The following is a 17,701-nucleotide window of genomic DNA, read 5'->3' on the forward strand; positions in this document are numbered from 1 at the left end:
TTAAAGCGAAAGAGGATTAAGAAAAAAATTACTTGAATTTTCTACTGGAACACTAGCAGACAGAGTAATGTCAGGGATGGAATACTATAAAATAATATATCTGGGCAAACTACAGCTATTGCTCACTTTCACTGTACTATTTATAGGCTACTTAGAGCCAAGATGAAACTATATGAACAAACTATAAAAAGATTACTAAACAATAAGAAAATTACTAAGCCAATAAGAAGTGAGAGACAAATAAAAATATGTAATTACTTACAGCAAGGGAAGATGTTTGCAGACATGCATTCTTAATTCTTGGTATTAGAGCATTTTTCATGGATGGGTAGTCTATAAGATTTGCAAAGGTTGGAATGATGTTTAGACAGAGTTCCTATTAATAAAATAAATTGGATCAATCTCAGAGAAACATATTAAAAAGCATTTTGTATTTGCATGGTTAATTTTGTCACATAGTTTGAAATAAACTCTTATCTATCATTTGATCCTTTCAAAAGCTATTTGAAAGAAAAATACTTATTACCAATTTTCTACTTTACAGCCTGAGAAAACAGGCTCAGAAGACCTCATTCAAATTCATGCTAGGTCACACAACTAGCACATATACCAAAATTTCCTGATAACATTCCTAATTTCTTCCTCTGAAAACACAATTCTTCATTTAATTTTAAAAACAGGAACATCTTAAAAAAAGAAAGTAACATCTAAGTTTTGCTATCTCTCACGAGAGAAAAATCAAATATTATACCAATTCACGTAAAACTATTCCTCCTAAATAATGAATTTCTTAGCTGTTACAATATCCATATCATGGAATATAATACAAATATTTTAAAATACATGTTCAAAGATTGTTTAATAATATCGATGATAAATGTAATAAAACACTATTATATCATTCCAATTTTTAAAACATGTATGTGTCTACAGACTTAGGAAAAAGAACTGGAAGGATATATCTGGAAATGTTAACTGAACTGTGGGCACCTCTGAGAGAGGATTTAAATTTTCTTTATATTGATATTTTCAAGTATTTCTAAAATCTGAAACTAAAGCAAATATAATGGATAGAAACAGGAAAAGTCATTTAAAACATTCTTGTTAACTAATGCTATGCCACAGTGTAAATGACTGGAACTGGGAACTCTTGAGTATAACAGAGGAAAGGAAGGATGACGGAGGATTGTATGAGATAAGAAAAAGAACAGGAAATGGCTTGAGAAAAAACTGGCTGAAGAACCCACATCTCAGATATCTTATAAGGCAGAATGATTCTTATAGAAAAGCACAAAAGAGATTACTGAAGAAAACAGAGGTATAAATGTGTATCAGAGAAGGAGTTATTGATGATATCTGGCAAACAAATATATACTTATTTGTAGATAGTAGACAGAAATGAATTAATCACTAAGAATCTGATATCAGAATTTTGGCAAATATTTTATCTACTTAAACTTATTCCCAGATTTCCAAAAGGCAGACAGAAAGAAGAGAGTTAATATTAATATCCATTTAGAAGTATAATAATTAAGCAGGTGACATAATTTGAAGATAAGAAATACAAGCTACATTTAAGGGACTGTTTTTCCACAGTTGGTAGAGGAGAATGAGCAAGGCTGAGCAGTCAGTGAGACACTGTGCTCCTGTTACCAGAGGGGAACAGTAAAGTTCAGTCTTTAATTCATCTGAGACAGACTGGACTGAACACGCCATATAGGCACTATGCCATACAATCGAGGAGTAGGTTATAAAGAGGCAAATGTCTAAATCACTTAGCTAAAGGAGGGGAGAGCTCTCTCCATACAAGGAGACCTAAGAACAGGGGACTGAAAAAATAAAACAAAAAGAAGTCCAATTAGTGTGTTTGCAGCAACTTCTGCCTTTTCCGTTCTATTTTCTCTATAATCGGTGGTGGGGAGGGGAGAACGAACACAAGTTCTCCATGTAATTTTAAAGGTAAATAATTTTAAAAACTGGTTCTCATTTATCAATGTCTCTAATGATCCTAACTTTTCTAAACCATCTTTTAATTTTCCAAATGTTTTTCTAAACTCTCTCTAGCCTCTTAAATGTTCATAGTTCCAATCAAACTTCACTTTAAAAATACCACTCCAAAAATGAGTTTCACGTTACTTCCTAGCCTTCTTACTTGCATGAGGCCTGAGGAAAAAAGATTTTTGTTTCATGCTCTTGCTCTCTCTCCCAAACCTTAGACAGGTTTTAACTTTATCAGACTCTTACCAAGCAATGCAGATACTAGTTAATTGGACTGGTGACTAAACACTTCTACTGAAATGACATCAGAAATGCTGGTTTCTAAAACTTGGCAAAGTTGCACAAGTCCATTTGAATTATATATTAATTATTTTAGTAAAATACTGGCTGATAACTTATTTGCCAAACTAACCCCCTTATGAAGAAAAGACTTCCCTGGTGGCTCAGACAGTAAAGCGTCTGCCTACAATGCGGGAGACCGGGGTTCAATCCCTGGGTGGGGAAGATCCTCTGGAGAAGGAAATGGAATACTCCATGCCAGTATTCTTGCCTGGAGAATCCCATGGACGGAGGAGCCTGGTAGGCTACAGTCCATGGGGTCGCAAAGAGTCGGACACAACTGAGCAACTTCACTTCATTTCATTTTATGAAGAAAAATGACTTTCACATCACTTTACCCTCCCTTTCCTCCCTAATCTCGCTGAATATATAATCAGGTTGGTTACACAGGGCCTGTGGGAATGTTTCAAGCTGTAATTCACAATTCCTTTGTAAAGTGCCAAAAAGTAACAGTAAGTACACCTTTCCCAATCATTCCATGTCATTTGGACAAAGGAAGTAAGAAATGATGTTATAAGGAAAAATTTTTAAATCAACTTCACAACTTTGAATAATATAAAAGACCTCAGATAAAGACTGAAGTGAATCAAAAAAGTGACCATGTATGTATGGTATTAGGTTCACATTAAAAAAAAAAAAAAGCTTGGTCATCAACTTATAAAAATTAAACTTCTATGTTTTTCTTTACTAGAATCTCTACACTGGCAAAGAGAGTATAAACTTTTAAATATGAAACCTTTTATGCAATGAGATGTTCTTTCTACAGTAGGGGGGAAAAAGCTCAAACTAAATTATGCTTTTAATAGCAATCCAAACTTTTTTTCTAGATAATCCATAGAACCAAAATTTTAGTAGCAAAGAACTAAAAGTTTGGCAAAGTATGCGATGAACCGGAAGTTTGGCAAAGTATGCCATGTTTTAAAGCACTTCTGTAACATGAATGCATGACTTTTCATGCATTAGGGATGCTCACACTAAATTATTATCTGCTTTTCTACCTACCTGCTATACAAATTAACTTCAATTCAAAAGCAACAACATTTCTGAATAGAAGACTGAGTTACCAAGCATGAAAAAATCATGAGTATGGGGAGTACCTGCTTAATGCTTCCATAAGAAAAAGGCACATACATGTTTGTCATTTTCATTCATACGTTAATTACTCATTTAGGAAGAAGGTATATAGCAATACAAACTATAGTAAATCAAACCTTCCAGAATAGTACATTTCTGATAAGTAAAAAGAACAATAATCATTTTACTTTATTAATACCGGTATTCATCAACTGATTCTTCAAATTAGTTAGGAGTGGATATACTTTAAAAGTACATAATGAAATTCACTAACTCATTAATATGTATTATTGAGCTTTATATACAAATTTTATGACAAACTTAAAATGTACTTTACTTTTTTCTTTTGCTTTACTAATCAAAATCATCATTAAAAGAAAAAAACTGAATATTATACCTGGATCTGAATGGAGGGAGCCTCTAAGGCTCTGTAAACCATTGGTAGGACACTGTTCTTTATCTCGTCAGGAGGAGTTTTGGTTAGTAGCAAATCCATTTTTTGGAGGAAGATTAATAAAATCTGTGTATACAAGGGGAACAACATATCAAAGTTTAGAATTTTTATTCCACTTTACATATGCCAAAATTTAAAGTTGCTTCAAAAGAATAAGTTATGTGCTTTGACACTTACCATGTTGCTAGCCTGAAGGCATGGAAGACAAAAACATATAAATCAAGTCTCTTATGTTTCTAGAAGTACAATATTTAACATCTGTTCTTGGCTTAAATATTTAAATAAAAGCTAATTTCCTAACTTTCACATATCTTCAGTAATACATCACTCACCCACAAGTACCAACTATCTACAAAGCTACTGGGTAAAAAATAAAAGTCTGGGGGCAGCAAAGTCAGACGTTGCAAAGAATAAATTACATCACTTGGCTTCTATGAAGTTCAAAACAAGAAAAGGTACAGAAATGAAAAGGACTGTCAGGAAAAATTCTAGAAAGAAACATTTTCAGTTGTCCCTGATCATTTGTCTGCCACCTCATAGCTAAGTGATAGGAACAAACCATCCCTTCTATTTATGCAGACTAGTTTTGTCAAGGCTCAGTTAAAATTTTTCAGAAGGGATTTTTAGCTAGACTAGTAAGGGGGAAAAAAATGCAAAGAATGAAGGCAAATAAGTGCTCAGATGATAGATTCCTTAGGCTCCTATATGATGCACAGCTTGGTGGACATGAGACTTCACTGCTTTTCTTCCAGACACCTTGACCATGTTTGGAGAACTCTGCTTCAAACCCTACATTTCCCTCACCTGCCCCTTTCTTAGGCAGAGGAATTCTTGCCTTACTACCACAGACTTCCTTCTGTTTCCCTCCCTTCAAGGGAAGGACCACAAACAGCCTGTCATTAAACCGTTAAATTAGGTAATCAACAGTTTACCAATAAGTTACTGCCGTGTAGTATCAGAAACTTAGTAATATTTCCCATGTGCTAGAAAATTTCAATTAATTTCAACAACTCCTTTCACTTCAGAAATGATGAAAATAGAAGCTGTAAGAGAGTAATGACTTGTCCAAGGAAATGAAAGTGGTCAGATTCTAACTGAAGTATGGGACCCTACTGCTCCCTTAAATCCAAGTCCACCTTGAATCTGGGGGATAAATATTTTAATAGAGTCTATATCAGATTCTAATTAAATTTTCTCTTAACAATACACATAATACTTCCATGGTGCTGGAAGCATTTTCCCTCTTCTAGTGAAACTATTTATTAGCAATAAAATAAAGGGAACAACTGGCACAAACCATCTACAAATTAAAGATTCAATAACAAAGCTGAAAAACAGAAATATTTAAAAGTGCAGGAGAAAAATAAATATTTATTTTACTAAATCTGTAACATTCAATAAGGTCAATGGGAACAATATAACACATGTAAAACCTCACTACAATTTGTTTTTTGAGATAGTAACTTGTTGAGAGCTATAGACATTCACTTGCAAAGTTCAACTATAACTTTGGGAATGGTTCACTTCAAGCATATGAAAAATAGCTTCTGACTAATGGAAAAGCAAGTCTTTCACATTTACCTCAATTTTTAAAAAGCCAGATATCCATTCCTTTTGTTTTCAGTGATAGTTATCATTGATTAAGACCACTGAATAACCGCAGATAAACAGGAAAAAATAACTACATACATACCTGGATTGGCTCCTGCTGTTTAAAGACAGGCCCAAGTTCAGGTAGAATTAACTTAACGTATTCTTCTTTGGTACATTCTTCAGCAATGAGTAGAACATTGGGCAAAACAAAAGGTACCATGTCAGGGTTTACAAATTCTGAAGTCAAACAAGGCAAAATTCTCTGCACAATCACACGCTGAAAAGCAAAAATGTTTTCTTAAAATTAATCTTTATATCAGGTTTTTGTATTAACATTGAAGTTAAGCGTCTAACACCTCCAATCCCTTTGGGTAAAGTGACTATATAATTGATAGCTGAAACTGGGACACTTTTGAGAATAAAATATTACTATTGCTAACTATGCCAGGACAAAAGACATAACCTGGGAACATTACAGAGAAAGGGGGACATATGGTCACTTTTTAGGAAAACTTTCCTAATTAGTCTTCATTAATATAGTTCTCCTCTTAATTTCTTCATTACTTATGATTTATATCCCATATTGTAAATTATAGTTTCGTGCACGTTAACTCCATTTACATTTACTAAAAGGGCCTTGAAAACAAGGACAATATTTTGTTTCCCATTTATTCTCCAGGGAGTCTAGGTAAAGGGCTAGACAAACAGTATATAACCAATGAATATCTGATAGATTAAACAATGGAATTATTTTTACAAAAGAATTAGCTAGTTTTCCAGACAGTGGCTTTTTCAGCATTCATTAATATTTTTAGACTATGTTATCCTCACAATTTACTAAGCCAGGAAGGGAGAGTAGAAGAATTGGAGAGACTAGTATCATACCGAAGTAACCTCTTAATTGCTAGTGAGACAGTGATTTCCACAACAGTTTACAACTTCTCTTCTGATGTTTAATGTCCAAGTGCTGACAGAATGTGGTCCACTGGAGAAGGGAATGGCAAACCACTTCAGTATTCTTGCCTTGAGAACCCATGAACAATATGAAAAGGCAAAAAGACAGGACAGTGAAAGATGAACTCCCCAGGTTGGTCAGTGCCCAATATGCTACTGGAAATCAGTGGAAAATAACTCCAGAAAGAATGAAGGGATGGAGCCAAAACAAAAACAACACCCAGTGTGGATTTGACTGGTGATGGAAGCAAGGTCCGATGCTGTAAAAAGCAATATTGCATTGGAACCTGGAATGTTAGGTCCATGAATCAAGGCAAATTGGAAGTGGTCAAACAGGAGATGGCAAGAGCAAACGTCATCATTCTAGGAATCGGTGAACTAAGATGGACTGGAATGGGTGAATTTAACTCAGATGACCATTATATCTACTACTGAGGGCAGAAATCCCTTAGAAGAAATGGATAGCCACCATAGTCAACAAAAGAGTCCGAAATGCAGTATTCAGACGCAATCCCAAAATCGAAAGAATGAACTCTGTTCGTTTCCAAGGCAAACCATTCAATATCATGGTAATCCAAGCCTATACCCCAACCAGTAACACTGAAGAAGCTGAAGTTGAACGGTTCTGTGAAGACCTACAAGACCTTTTAGAACTAACACTCAAAAAAGATGTCCTTTTCATTATAGGGGACTGGAATACAAAAGTAGGAAGTCAAGAAATACCTGGAGTAACAAGCAAATTTGGCCTTGGAATACAAAATGAAGCAGGGCAATGACTAATAGAGTTTTGCCAAAGAACGCACTGGTCATAGCAAACACCTTCTTCCAACAACACAAGAGAAGACTCTACACATGGACATCACCAGATGGTCAACACCAAAATCAGATTGATTATATTCTTTGCAGCCAAAGATGGAGAAGCTCTATACAGTCAGCAAAAACAAGACTGGGAGCTGACTGTGACTCAGATCATGAACTCCTTATTGCCAAATTCAGACTTAAATTGAAGAAAGTGGGGAAAACCACTAGACCATTCAGGTATGACCTAAATCAAATCCCTTACAATTATACAGTGGAAGTGAGAAATAGATTTAAGGGCCTAGATCTGATAGATAGAGTGCCTGATGAACTATGGACAGAGGTTTGTGACACTGTACAGGAGACAGGGATCAAAACTATCCCCAAGAAAAAGAAATGCAAAAAAGCAAAATGGCTGTCTGAGGAGGCCTTACAAATAGCTATGAAAAGAAGAGAAGCCAAAAGCAAAGGAGGAAAGGAAAGATATAAGCATCTGAATGCAGAGTTCCAAAGAATAGCAAGGAGAGATATGAAAGCCTTCCTCAGCGAGCAATGCAAATAGAGGAAAACAACAGAATGGGAAAGACTAGCAAGAAAATTAGAGTTACCAAGGGAACATTTCATGCAAAGATGGGCACAATAAAGGACAGAAATGGTATGGACCTGACAGAAGCAGAAGATATTAAAAAGAGGTGGCAAGAATACACAGAAGAACTGTACAAAAAAGAGGTTCACGACCCAGATAATCACGATGGTGTGCTCACTCACCTAGAGCCAGACATCCTGGAATGTGAAGTCAAGTGGGCCTTAGAAAGCATCACTACGAACAAAGCTAGCGGAGCTGATAGAATTCCAGTTAAGCTATTTCAAATTCTGAAAGATGATGCTGTAAAAGTGCTGCACTCAATATGCCAGCAAATTTGGAAAACTCAGCAGTTGCCATGGGACTGGAAAAGGTCAGTGTTTATTCCAATCCCAAAGAAAGGCAATGCCAAAGAATGCTCAAACTACTGCACAACTGCACTCACCTCACACGCTAGTAAAGTAATGCTCAAAATTCTCCAAGCCAGGCTTCAGCAATATGTGAACCGTGAACTTCCTGATGTTCAAGCTGGTTTTAGAAAAGGCAGAGGAACCAGAGATCAAATTGCCAACATCTGCTGGATCATGGAAAAACCAGGAGAGTTCCAGAAAAACATCTATTTCTGCTTTATTGACTATGTCAAAGCCTTTGACTGTGTGGATCACAATAAACTGTGGAAAATTCTGAAAGAGATGGGAATACCAGACCACCTGACCTGCCTCTTGAGAAACCTGTATGCAAGTCAGGAAGCAACAGTTAGAACTGGACATGGAACAGACTGGTTCCAAATAAAAAAAGGAGTACGTCAAGGCTGTATATTGTCACCCTGCTTATTTAACTTCTATGCAGAGTACATCATGAGAAACACTGGGCTGGATGAAGCACAAGCTGGAATCAAGATTGCCGGGAGAAATATCAATAACCTCAGATATGCAGATGACACCACCCTTATGGCAGAAAGTGAAGAGGAACTAAAGAGCCTCTTGATAAAAGTGAAAGAGGAGAGTGAAAAAGTTGGCTTAAAACTCAACATTCGGAAAACGAAGATCATGGCATCTGGTCTGATCACTTCATGGCAAATAGATGGGGAAACAGTGGAAACAGTGGCTGACTTTATTTTTTTGGGCTGCAAAATCACTAGATGGTGATTGCAACCATGAAATTAAAAGACGCTTACTCCTTGAAAGGAAAGTTATGACCAACCTAGACAGCATATTAAAAAGCAGAGACATTACTTTATCAACAAAGGTCTGTCTAGTCAAAGCTACGGTTTTTCCAGTAGTCATATATGGATGTGAGAATTGAACTATAAAGAAAGCTGAGCTCAGAAGAATTGATGCTTTTGAACTGTGGTGTTGGAGAAGACTCTTGAGAGCCCCTTGGACTGCAAGGAGATCCAACCAACTAAAGGAGATCAGTCCTGGGTGTTCATTGGAAGGACTGATGTTGAAGCTGAAACTCCAATATTTTGGCTATCTGATGCGAAGAGCTGACCTATTTGAAAAGACCCTGATGTTGGGAAAGACTGAAAGCAGGAGAAGGGGACAACAGAGGATGAGATGGTTAGATGGCATCATCAACTCAACGGACATGAGTTTGGGTAGACTCCGGGAGTTGGTGATGGACAGGAAGGCCTGGCGTGCTGCGGTTCATGGAGTCGCAAAGAGTTGGACACTACTGAGCAACTCAACTGAACTGAACCCTTCTAATTTTTTTATCCTATTTAATTATTTTTCCACCATGTAAAAAAGTACCACTAAACTTTTATGACTTCAGTCGGTAGCCTTTTAGACATTTATGTATCCTTGGCAAAAGTTACATTTTGGGGGCAAGTGTTATTATAGTGAAGTCAAAGTAAATTTTAAATGCTTAACTCCTGACTACAATAACAGACTGATCAACAGCAAACCTTAGGGTTCCCTGGTGGCCCCAGTGGAAAAGAACCCACCTACCAAGGTAGGAGATACGAGTTTTATCCCTGATACAGAAAGATCCCACATGCCACAGAGAAACTAAGGCCATGCACCACATCTATTGAGCCTGTGCTCTGCAACAAGAGAAGCCACCGGAATGGGAAACCTGTGCATCACAACTAGAGAGTAGCCCCTGCTTGCTACAACTAGAGAAAAGCCCATGTAGCAACAAAGACCTAGCACAGCCAAAAATACACACATGCAACGCCCCTCTCTGCAAACAAGTGGAAGACAGCATATAATGAAACATAGAGAAGGGACCATTTGTTTAAAAAAACAACAACAAACCTTAGGCAGTTTTGGCAGAACCTTTGGCAGTCCTTTGAAAAATTGTGATTTCTGAAGGTTATCTCTTTGGAATAAGGTATCAAAATATTGCAGTGTTACTGCACCAACATCATCAAAGAAGGGAATCTAAAAACAGAAAAGTAAAATTATTTAGATAAATATTGAAATACTTCTCATATGTGAAACTGACACAGTATGGTGAAAAAAAATACTCAGAAACATTTAGCAAAATGCTTAAGACAACTTAATAAAAATGCTAATTGTAAAAATCAGAATAAGAAAAAATAAACTACTCCTCTTTTTGAAGTCAATTTTTCAGAATCAAAATCTGTGAACTGGCTACACGATAACATTTACTTTACATAACTAGTAAAATATTAAAACATTAACTAAAATATCTTGAGGCCATAAACAGTACCATTTATTAAAATCCATGCTTATATGAGTGAATTAAGAGGGTTATAAACTCTTAGCATGTCTAGAACTTCTGCATGCCCAATTATAACTATTATGTCTCTTTATTTGAAATCTTAACTTTATATCAGAGCACTTATATCATAAATTGTTTAATTCCTTAAGATTAAAGGACACTGAATATTTAATACACTCACAAACATAGACGTTATCTGGGGACTATATATTAAATCTTCAGAAGCATTTAATCAACTTGAACTCATCTTTCATCCCTCCATCTAAGGCAGGAATTAATACATACTCACCTTTGTCATTTGATCTGCATCTGGTCTTACAGTTGGAGCTACATTTAACAGTAGCTTTACATGTTCGCGGACTTCCTCAGGTATGTTTGTAAGTGAACTAGATCCTAAACGACTCAACTGTTCAAGAGTAATAATGTTAAATATGAATATAAAGTATTCAAAAGATATACATTTATATTGTGAACAGTCCATTTCAATCTTTTTGAAATTTACTAAATGTATTTTTAGACTGAACAAACTGCTGTTGCAAGATAACTAAAACATGTCTTTTAATACCTGAAATTGCCTCTATTCCTAAAGCAAAATGCCCAGTATTTTAGGCCATATTTCATTTTTCACTCTAGTAAATAAATGCCATGATTAAAGTTGTAGTAACAAATATTAATCCTAAGAATTACTTTTGTTAAGTTGACTTTATGAAAACAAAATATGAGACACTCCTCCCAGTTTGGAGAATTTTCTGAAAATATTTTAGAAAAAAATACTAAGAAACACTTCATACATTTTTAATGCAAGCAAATATTTAAAGGCAAATACCTGATCCAATTGTCTGCTGAAACTCTTGTAAATATCTTGCTTGTTAACTTCAAATACAGGTTTCCCTTTATTAAATACAGCATACATGACAGTTCCTAAAGAGTACATATCACTGGCTGTTTCACAGGTCACAGAAAGTATATATTCAGGAGCCAAATATTCAGGATTTGGAAGACACAATGATGGTAAATTTGGGTCCCATTCTTTACATGGAAACTTAGGCTATAAAAGGATAGAAAAATGATCACATGGATTAAATATGTCAAATTAAAGCAAACCATTGTCAAGTACTAACAATTGAGTTTTAAATTCATACTCAGTCATGCAAGTAAAAATGTCACCACCACTTTCAATTCTAAATTTCCCCAAATCCCAAAACTACAACATGCATGAAAAAGCTAAGAGATAGAATAAGAACTCTTATAACTTTGAGATTATTGGCACTCTCTTCCAGAAAACAAATTATCAGTATACTATATGATGCATTTTGAATGTGAGAAGGTATGGCCTATGTTTTCTGATACAGGCTTCAAACTTACAAGCTCAAGTAGATTATAGTTGTTTGATACCTTGTTCTTTCACTAATGAGCTATGTGATTTAATTAACAGGTTCAAAAAGCTGTTGTAAAATTAAACAAATGTATGGAAAACAGGCCCAGCACAATGCCTGACCCATAGTATATCTCAACCAATACTAATTCTTTCTGCTTCCCCTGAAAATGTTTACTTATGTTACAAATATATCTTAGGTCAAATCATAGTTTCTTTAACAACTACATAGTAAAAACGAAATATTGCAGTGTTTTCCTAAGTATAAATAGGTAGGTTTTATAATCACTAAGTAACAGGTGCTTTTTAGCCAGAAAAACTGGGTTCAAATCTTAGCTCTACTGCTTACCACCTGCCTAAACTTAAAGCAGGTTAGTTCATTCTGTGAGTCTAAGTTGCTCATCTGTATTATTCCTATACCTCACTGAGTTGTTGCAAGGATAATAAGTAAATACACAGGTAGTGTTTAGAAAGAGCTTCAATAAACATTAGCCATAACTGTCACTGCTACTGTTGCTATCATGCTCCCTAAACAAGATTCTGTGGTTCAATAAGTTGGGGAAACACTGCTAAATTCACAATGTTTGTTCCTGCATCTGACATTCTGAGGGGGAAAAAACCAACCTAACCCAAAAGTGCTCAAATTTGCTTAACTCTAGCACCTTCTTCTCAAGTAACATTAGTGTGGAATTAGTGTACTAAATATTTGTAGGTACAATGAACATTAGAAATTTTCTGTAAAGCTATAAATTTAAACATACCATTGTACCACAAAGCCTATTTATACACATTTATCAGACTTCCCAGGTGACGCCAGTGGTAAAAAATCTGCCTGCCAGTGTAGGAGACATAAGAGATGCAAGTTAGATCCCTGGGTTGGGAAGATCCCCTGGAGGAGGAAATGGCAACCCACTCCAGTATTCTTTTCTGAAAACTCTCATGGATGGAGGAGCCTGGCACACTGTGTAGTCCATGGGGTCACAAAGAGTTAGACACGACTAAGCAACTAAGCACAGGCTTCTCTGTCCTCTACTATCTATCTACTCTCAAACTCATGTCCACTGAGTTGGTGATACCATCCAATCATCTCATCATTAGACATATAAATTCTGTAATTTATTTCAGATGCAATTCAAAAATTTTCAGAGCTTTAAAAAAAATTAGAAGAATAAAACCTTTATTACCTCTTGTTCAGAAGGATTGGTTGATGATACACAAAAATCAAAGCCCATTATTTTCCAGGCTCCACTTTTATTCAAAATTATATTTTCAGGTGTAATATTTCTATGAACCATTTTCACACTGCTGTGCAAAAATGACAATCCTTCAGAAACCTGTAAATGGGAATAAAAGTTTTTTTACATTCAAGTACATTAATAAATGTCTCATACTAATCAAATTTGCTGTTTCTCCCAATAAAAATTTTTACTTGTCAGGTTATTAAATTTCATAAATGCAAACGTGTAGAGAAAGTTGCCAGAGCATTCTAAGCATTAGCAAGAAAAACTCCCAAAACAGAGAGCAACTACTTATTTAAGTTCCTTTCTACATACACAAAAGCAAAAGAAAAGACTTTGTGTTCCAAATTTATTCAGTTCCTGAGTTTGAAAAGTGAGAGAATCTGGTTTCTGAGTTAACAGTAAATATCAAGAAATACCTTCGTAAATTTGATTCTAATTCTTAATATTTTTTATACTTACACTCCACATTGAAATTAAGTTTTTCTTATTATTGTGCTCAGTTTTCAAACTGATGTTCACTCATTCTTACTTTGGATTAATATTTGATAATTTTATATTTGTGCCTGAGATCACCATGGTATTTGTTAACAAAAAGCGAAGACTGGATTTGAAAGGACCAACCATACCAAGTTTTGGAAAGATGTGAAAAAATATGTAACTTTTATATACTGCAATGGGAATGCAAAATGGTATTACCATTTCTGAAACAGTTTTTCATTTTCTTAGAATATGCACTATATTCATACTGTTTGATTTAGTCACCCCACTCCCTGGTAATTAACCAAGAGAAGTGAAATTAAATGTCCATCAAGAACATGTACATGAATGTTCATAGCAGCTTTATTCACATTTGCCCAAAACACACAACCCAAATGACTGTCAATGAGTGAATGGACAAGCAAACTATGGTATAGCCATTCTACGGACTACTACTCAGCAATAAAAAGAAGTACTGATAAACACAACTATATGAATGAATATCAAAATAATTTGACTGATTGAAAGAAGCCCAGCCAAAAATACAGTACATATTGTATGATTTCATTTAGAAAATTCTAGAAAATACAAACTAATTCATAGTGACAGAAAGCAGGTCAGTGGTTTCCTGGGATGAGAGACAGAAAGGTAGCACGGAGAAAGAGGTAAAGATTACAATAGGTATGAGGACACTCTGGAGGGTCATGGATACGTACATTATTTTTACTGCAGTGATGGTTCTACCTGGGAACTTAATAACTGTGTATTTTTAAATATGTGAAGTTTACTGTATGCTAATTAACTATACCTTAATAAAGCTGTTAAAAATAATGAACAAAATTATCTCTGTCCCCAAAACAAAGAATCTACTGTATAAATTTAGTCTATAAAGCTGAAGATATTTTGGTAAGTACAGGAAGGAAATCAGCAAAAGTGAAATGGACTTATGAGATGCATTCTGAAGGTTTAAAACTCAAAAAAATAAAAAAGGAACCACACACCCACCAATCAACAAGTGCTCTTCTCCAAAGGTTACTAATGTTATGTTTCATACATTCAAAATACAATTTAAGCCTAACAATAAACTGTAGAGAAATTCTAGAACATAAAAATGATTTTTAAATTACTAAAAAGATGCAAAGGTTTACATAAAGCAGTTTATATGGCTAAATTTGAAATGGCTATAAAAATACTTTGGAAGGAAAATATTCCATCCACGCGATGAATAAAAATACATACCTGAAGCAAACCATATTTGGTTTCTACATCATAAAGTTTATAATCCTTAATGTCTGGAGACACAGGGGAAGGTAGATTTTCCCAGTTACCCAGAACATTGGCTAAACTGGCAAAAACTGGTTCCGTGCAAAACGCCAAGCAGTCCCTGTTTTAAAAAAAGAAAAATATGAGTGGTCCTATTTAACTATCAAGAAGGTAGACAAGTTTAGATTTATTTTCACCATTACTATAACATACTTAGACTAACAAAGTCAGGAAGCTCTGTATATGAATTACACTGGATAATTACCACTGTGCTTTTTGAATAATTGATATTCTTTATGGAAAACCAATACATTAATTTAGAATACTGTTATATTACCCTTATTTCTAAGGCTATAATTTTCAGAATATGCTCACAGGAAACTATAGACTTCCCAGATGCCTCTGGAGCAAGAGTCATCAGGACATAGTTCGAGTTCACACAAGCCGGCCACATTTCTTTTTTTTACTGTTAAGAACAAATATCTGGATGTTGGTGGGGAGGCGGTGGGGGGCGCGTCCCTGAATTATGTCACTTGAGACCTTTGTGAGTTGTTGGAGCCCTGGAAGAGCATGTTATTTTTGCATCTTTTGGACTGTCTTTTGCACCTAGAAACAATGTGAATTATCTTTTTGTTCTTGCTTTAGGAAACATGGTATCCCGTGGGGCCTCCTCTGGTACTTTGCAAGCTCTGGTACTTATCCTCCATAACACATTGCTAGGAGAGGTGTGCATGCTGAGTGCTGGCCAGGGGCTGAGGGGTGTCCTGTTTCTGGGTGGTGAGTGGGTGGGAGTGTCCAGAAGTCTCTGGCGTAGGCATGGGTCAACAGTGGCCTGCTGCAGGGTTGGGGGCACTGAGTGTAGCAGTGCCTGCATGGGACCTTTTGAAGAAAGTCACCTTTATCTTTATTATATTCTACCTCCACTATAGTTTGAAACTGAAACTGAAGCTGAAGTCGCTCAGTCCTGTCCCACTCTTTGCGGCCACCATAGTTTGGCCCCAGATAAATAACAGAGAGAGAACACAGCCCCACCCAAAACAGAAAATTGGATTAAAGATTTACTAAGAATGGCCCCGCCCATCAAAACAAGACTCAGTTTTCCCCCTCAGTCAGTCTATCTCATCAGGAAGCTTCTATAAGCCTCTTATCCTTCTCCATCAGTGGGCAGACAGGCTGAAAACCACAACCACAGAAAACTAACCAATCTGATGACATGGACCACAGCCTTGTCTAACTCAATGAAACTATGAGCCATGCCTTGAAGGGCCACCCAAGATGGACGGGTGATGGTGGAGAGTTCTGACAAAATGTGGTCCACTGGAGAAGGGAATGGCAAACCACTTCAGTATTCTTGCCTTGAGAACCCCATGAACAGTATGAAAAGGCAAAAAGACAGGACACTGAAAGATAAACTCCCTAGGTCGGTAGGTGCCCAATATACTACTGGAGGTCAGTGGAGAAATAACTCCAGAAAGAATGAAGGGATGGAGCCAAAGCAAAAACACCCAGTTGTAGATGTGACTGGCAATGCTGTAAAGAGCAATATTGCATAGGAACCTGGAATGTTAGGTCCATGAATCAAGGCAAATTAGAAGTGGTCAAACAGGAGATGACAAGAGTGAACATCGACATTTTAGGAATCAGCAAACTAAAATGGACTGGAATGGGTGAATTTAACTCAGATGACCATTATATCTAATACTGTGTGCAAGAATTCCTTAGAAAAAAATGGAGTAGCCATCATAGTCAACAAAAGAGTCCGAAATGCAATACTTGGATGCAATACCAAAAATGACAGAATGATCTCTGTTCACTTCCAAGGCAAACAATTCAATATCACAGTAATCCAAGTCTATGCCTTGACCAGTAATGCTGAAGAAGATGAAAACTTGAACGGTTCTACGAAGACATACAAGACCTTCTAGAACGAACACACAAAAAAGATGTCCTTTTCATTATAGGGGACTGGAATGCAAAAGTAGGAAGTCAAGAAACACCTGGAAATTTGGCAAATTTGGCCTTGGAGTACGGAATGAAGAAGGGCAAAGGCTAATAGAGTTTTGCCAAGAGAACACACCGGTCATAGCAAACACCCTCTTCCAACAACACAAGAGAAGACTCTACACATGGACATCACCAGATGGTCAATACTGAAATCAGATTGATTATATTCTTTGCAGCCAAAGATGGAGAAGCTCTACACAGTCAGCAAAAACAAGACCAGGAGCTGAGTGTGGCTCAAATCATGAACTCCTTAGTGCCAAATTCAGACTTAAATTGAAGAAAGTAGGGAAAACCACTAGACCATTCAGGTATGACCTAAATCAAATCCCTTATGATTACACAGTGGAAGTGAGAGTCAAGTGATTAGATCTGATAGACAGAGTGCCTGATGAACTATGGACAGAGGTTCGTGACACTGTACAAAAGGCAGGGATCAAGACCATCCCCAAGAAAAAGAAATGCAAAAAAGCAAAATGGCTGATTGAGGAGGCCTTACAAACAGCTGTGAAAAGAAGAGAAGTTAAAGGCAAAGGAGAAAAGGAAAGATATACCCATTTGAATGCACAGTTCCAAAGAACAGCAAGGAGAGATATAAGAAAGTCTTCCTCAGTAATCAATGCAAAGAAATACAGAAAAACAATAGAATGGTAAAGACTAGAGATCTCTTCAAGAAAATTAGAGATACCAAGGGAACATTTTATGCAAAGATCGGCACAATAAAGGACAGAAATGGTATGGACCTAACAGAAGCAGAAGATAGTAAGAAGAGGTGGCAAGAATACACAGAAGAACTATGCAAAAAAGATTTTCATGACTCAGACAACCATGATAGTGTGATCACTCACTTAGAGCCAGAT

At 36.1% G+C, this 17,701-nt stretch overlaps 1 protein-coding gene across 3 annotated transcripts in view; it reads right to left on the bottom strand.

Moving 5' to 3' along the window:
- SCYL2 (SCY1 like pseudokinase 2) overlaps window positions 1–17,701 on the bottom strand; it is a 56,243-nt gene that overhangs the window by 12,785 nt on the left and 25,757 nt on the right. For all 3 annotated transcript variants that reach the window (XM_044941455.2, XM_006050111.4, XM_044941454.2), the window contains exons 4-11: window positions 14,817–14,961; window positions 13,044–13,193; window positions 11,311–11,532; window positions 10,774–10,890; window positions 10,055–10,180; window positions 5,559–5,735; window positions 3,809–3,931; window positions 263–376 (exon numbers count right to left, since the gene is read on the bottom strand). In XM_044941455.2, the coding sequence (XP_044797390.2) occupies window positions 263–376; window positions 3,809–3,931; window positions 5,559–5,735; window positions 10,055–10,180; window positions 10,774–10,890; window positions 11,311–11,532; window positions 13,044–13,193; window positions 14,817–14,961 (1,174 nt within the window). The remainder of the gene's footprint in view (window positions 1–262; window positions 377–3,808; window positions 3,932–5,558; window positions 5,736–10,054; window positions 10,181–10,773; window positions 10,891–11,310; window positions 11,533–13,043; window positions 13,194–14,816; window positions 14,962–17,701) is intronic.

The sequence above is a fragment of the Bubalus bubalis genome, chromosome 4 (genome assembly GCF_019923935.1).
Source record: "Bubalus bubalis isolate 160015118507 breed Murrah chromosome 4, NDDB_SH_1, whole genome shotgun sequence".
NCBI classification, from domain to species: Eukaryota; Metazoa; Chordata; class Mammalia; order Artiodactyla; family Bovidae; genus Bubalus; species Bubalus bubalis.